This window comes from Phytophthora parasitica (genome assembly GCF_000247585.1).
Source record: "Phytophthora parasitica INRA-310 unplaced genomic scaffold supercont2.15, whole genome shotgun sequence".
NCBI classification, from domain to species: Eukaryota; Oomycota; class Peronosporomycetes; order Peronosporales; family Peronosporaceae; genus Phytophthora; species Phytophthora nicotianae.
In genome coordinates, this window is record NW_008649001.1 from 857,424 (window position 1) to 859,341 (window position 1,918).

The 1,918-nt window shown below is 49.8% G+C and overlaps 1 protein-coding gene across 1 annotated transcript in view; it reads right to left on the bottom strand.

Moving 5' to 3' along the window:
• Window positions 1–1,387: 1,387 nt before the first annotated feature.
• Window positions 1,388–1,918, bottom strand: part of PPTG_22348 (hypothetical protein) — a gene marked incomplete at both ends in the record, with an annotated part of 883 nt that continues 352 nt past the window's right edge. The window contains one exon of the mRNA XM_008903388.1: window positions 1,388–1,674. Within this exon, the coding sequence (XP_008901636.1) occupies window positions 1,388–1,674 (287 nt within the window). The remainder of the gene's footprint in view (window positions 1,675–1,918) is intronic.

The window sequence follows — 1,918 nt, forward strand, 5'->3', positions numbered from 1 at the left end:
GGTAGGGGAAGTTTAGCAGCCAGAGATGGTAGTGACGGTATCTCAACAGGCAGTGGTGGGGGGCGAGGGAGAGAATGGTGGTGACGGTGGGGATGAGGCTGCAGTTGGCAGTGGTAGTTTCGTCAACCGTTGTTCGCCCGTTACCATCGTTTTTCCCAGCACTACGCCCCTCCAAGTGGCTCTTGGAGGCGTGGGGAAGCGGAAGTCGCTCTGATCGGAGCACAGGGTGGCGCGGAGGGCATGTTTGGAGTACCGGAGAACTTATGTGCATCCGGTCAGCCCAGATCTATCCTGGACTATTTCTAGCCAATCGAAAACCAGAGTAAACAAATTACTTGCGTTTGATTAGTTGTTCATAACTGTCTGTAAAAAGCCAACGTCCGTTTGCACATAAGTTTTACGGTAGCACCTTTTCAGCTACAGAAATAGCCTCAATAAACCGCTTTTTCAAATCTACTCGATAAACCCCCTATACTTCCTCCGGAAAAAGCCCCTCCCTCCTACATGATTAAGAACTTGTAGCGCTAAGCTACGATCTGGCTAACTATTAGACAGGCCACTCGCTTTTCGATGTACTTCAGACCATAACCTACCGCACTGCAAACCATAGTCACCATCTTTGCCACACCCAATGAAGATTAGCTTGGTTCCTCTGATCACCCAGCCATTCGGCTCTAGCTAGAGATTGCTTTGATTTCAAGGACTATCGACACGATATACGTAATTATCGGAATCTCGTCCCTCTATTGCACCGTTCCTGTCATCTTCTCGTCCACCTGATAGCAAAAATAACAAAAGCAGACGCTTCATTCAAAAATCCTCTAACACGTGGCCAAAAAAAAAAAATTGGCAGAGCAGTTCGGAAAACAATCGCCCGACCCATCTTGCCGGTCCATTCTGCGCACCGTTGACGGCGCTTTGCAGCTTGTCTGGCCGTCGTGCACAACGTTGATGGCATCTTGCTGTTTGCCGAGCCCTCCCGGTTGATGCAACGCTGTGCTGCACCTAGCCGGGCTGTTCTGTGCCACGTTGACGGCGTCTTGCTGTTTGCCGAGCCGTCCTGGTTGAGGGCAACGCTGTGCTACATCTCACTGGCCATATCCAGGGCCATGTCGACGGACGCCGTCTTGCCGGTGGCCGCTATTACCTAGGTCAATGGGCCATCATGGGCTAGCGCTGCGGCTCCTATAGACGGCCTGAGGCTTACGGACGCTGATGTGTTGCTCAATGGAAGCACGGTGTGGCTCAGCAAAAAGGAAAACGTCATAGAGCTTGACAAGGTACAGATCAGTAAGTTATATTCTTATTGTGTATGACAAACAAATATTACAAATGTTAAAGTATATGAAGATCGTGTGCTAGAACCTACTCTTTACTACCGAGGCGCTCACTCAGTGCATTTAGCGTAAGGTGGCATTCGAGACGATGTTTCTCTAAAATTTCGACTTTCGCTGCTAATCTGCTGGATGCGAGGAACTACAATGACTTTATCGATGATTCGTTTGCGTCTGAAGTAGAAACGGTTCTCTGCTGGCGAGTTTCGCCACGAGGAGCCATACCGCTCTTCGAGTGCTCGCACAGCGGGCCCGCCATACACGCCACGGCTCCATGCGCGGTTGACTGTTTTAAGGCTCCGCGACACATTGTAAGTTGAAGGTAGCGACTCGTTGTAGGCTACCGAAGTTTCAGAGGAAGATGCAACTACGGTGAGGCATCCCCAATTGACAGACAAGCGCACAGCAGCATCGCCAGATGTGAGTTGTTTGAAAAATCTAGAAAAATTTGCCAACGTGTTGCTAAGCTCGCTAACTTTGTTATCAATATGTGCCAATGTGGTCTGTTGCTGTTTGTTCAGGTGGTCTATTAAATCCGGAACGAGTTCTTACAACCGCAGCGCGTGTGGAGACGTCTCCGACTG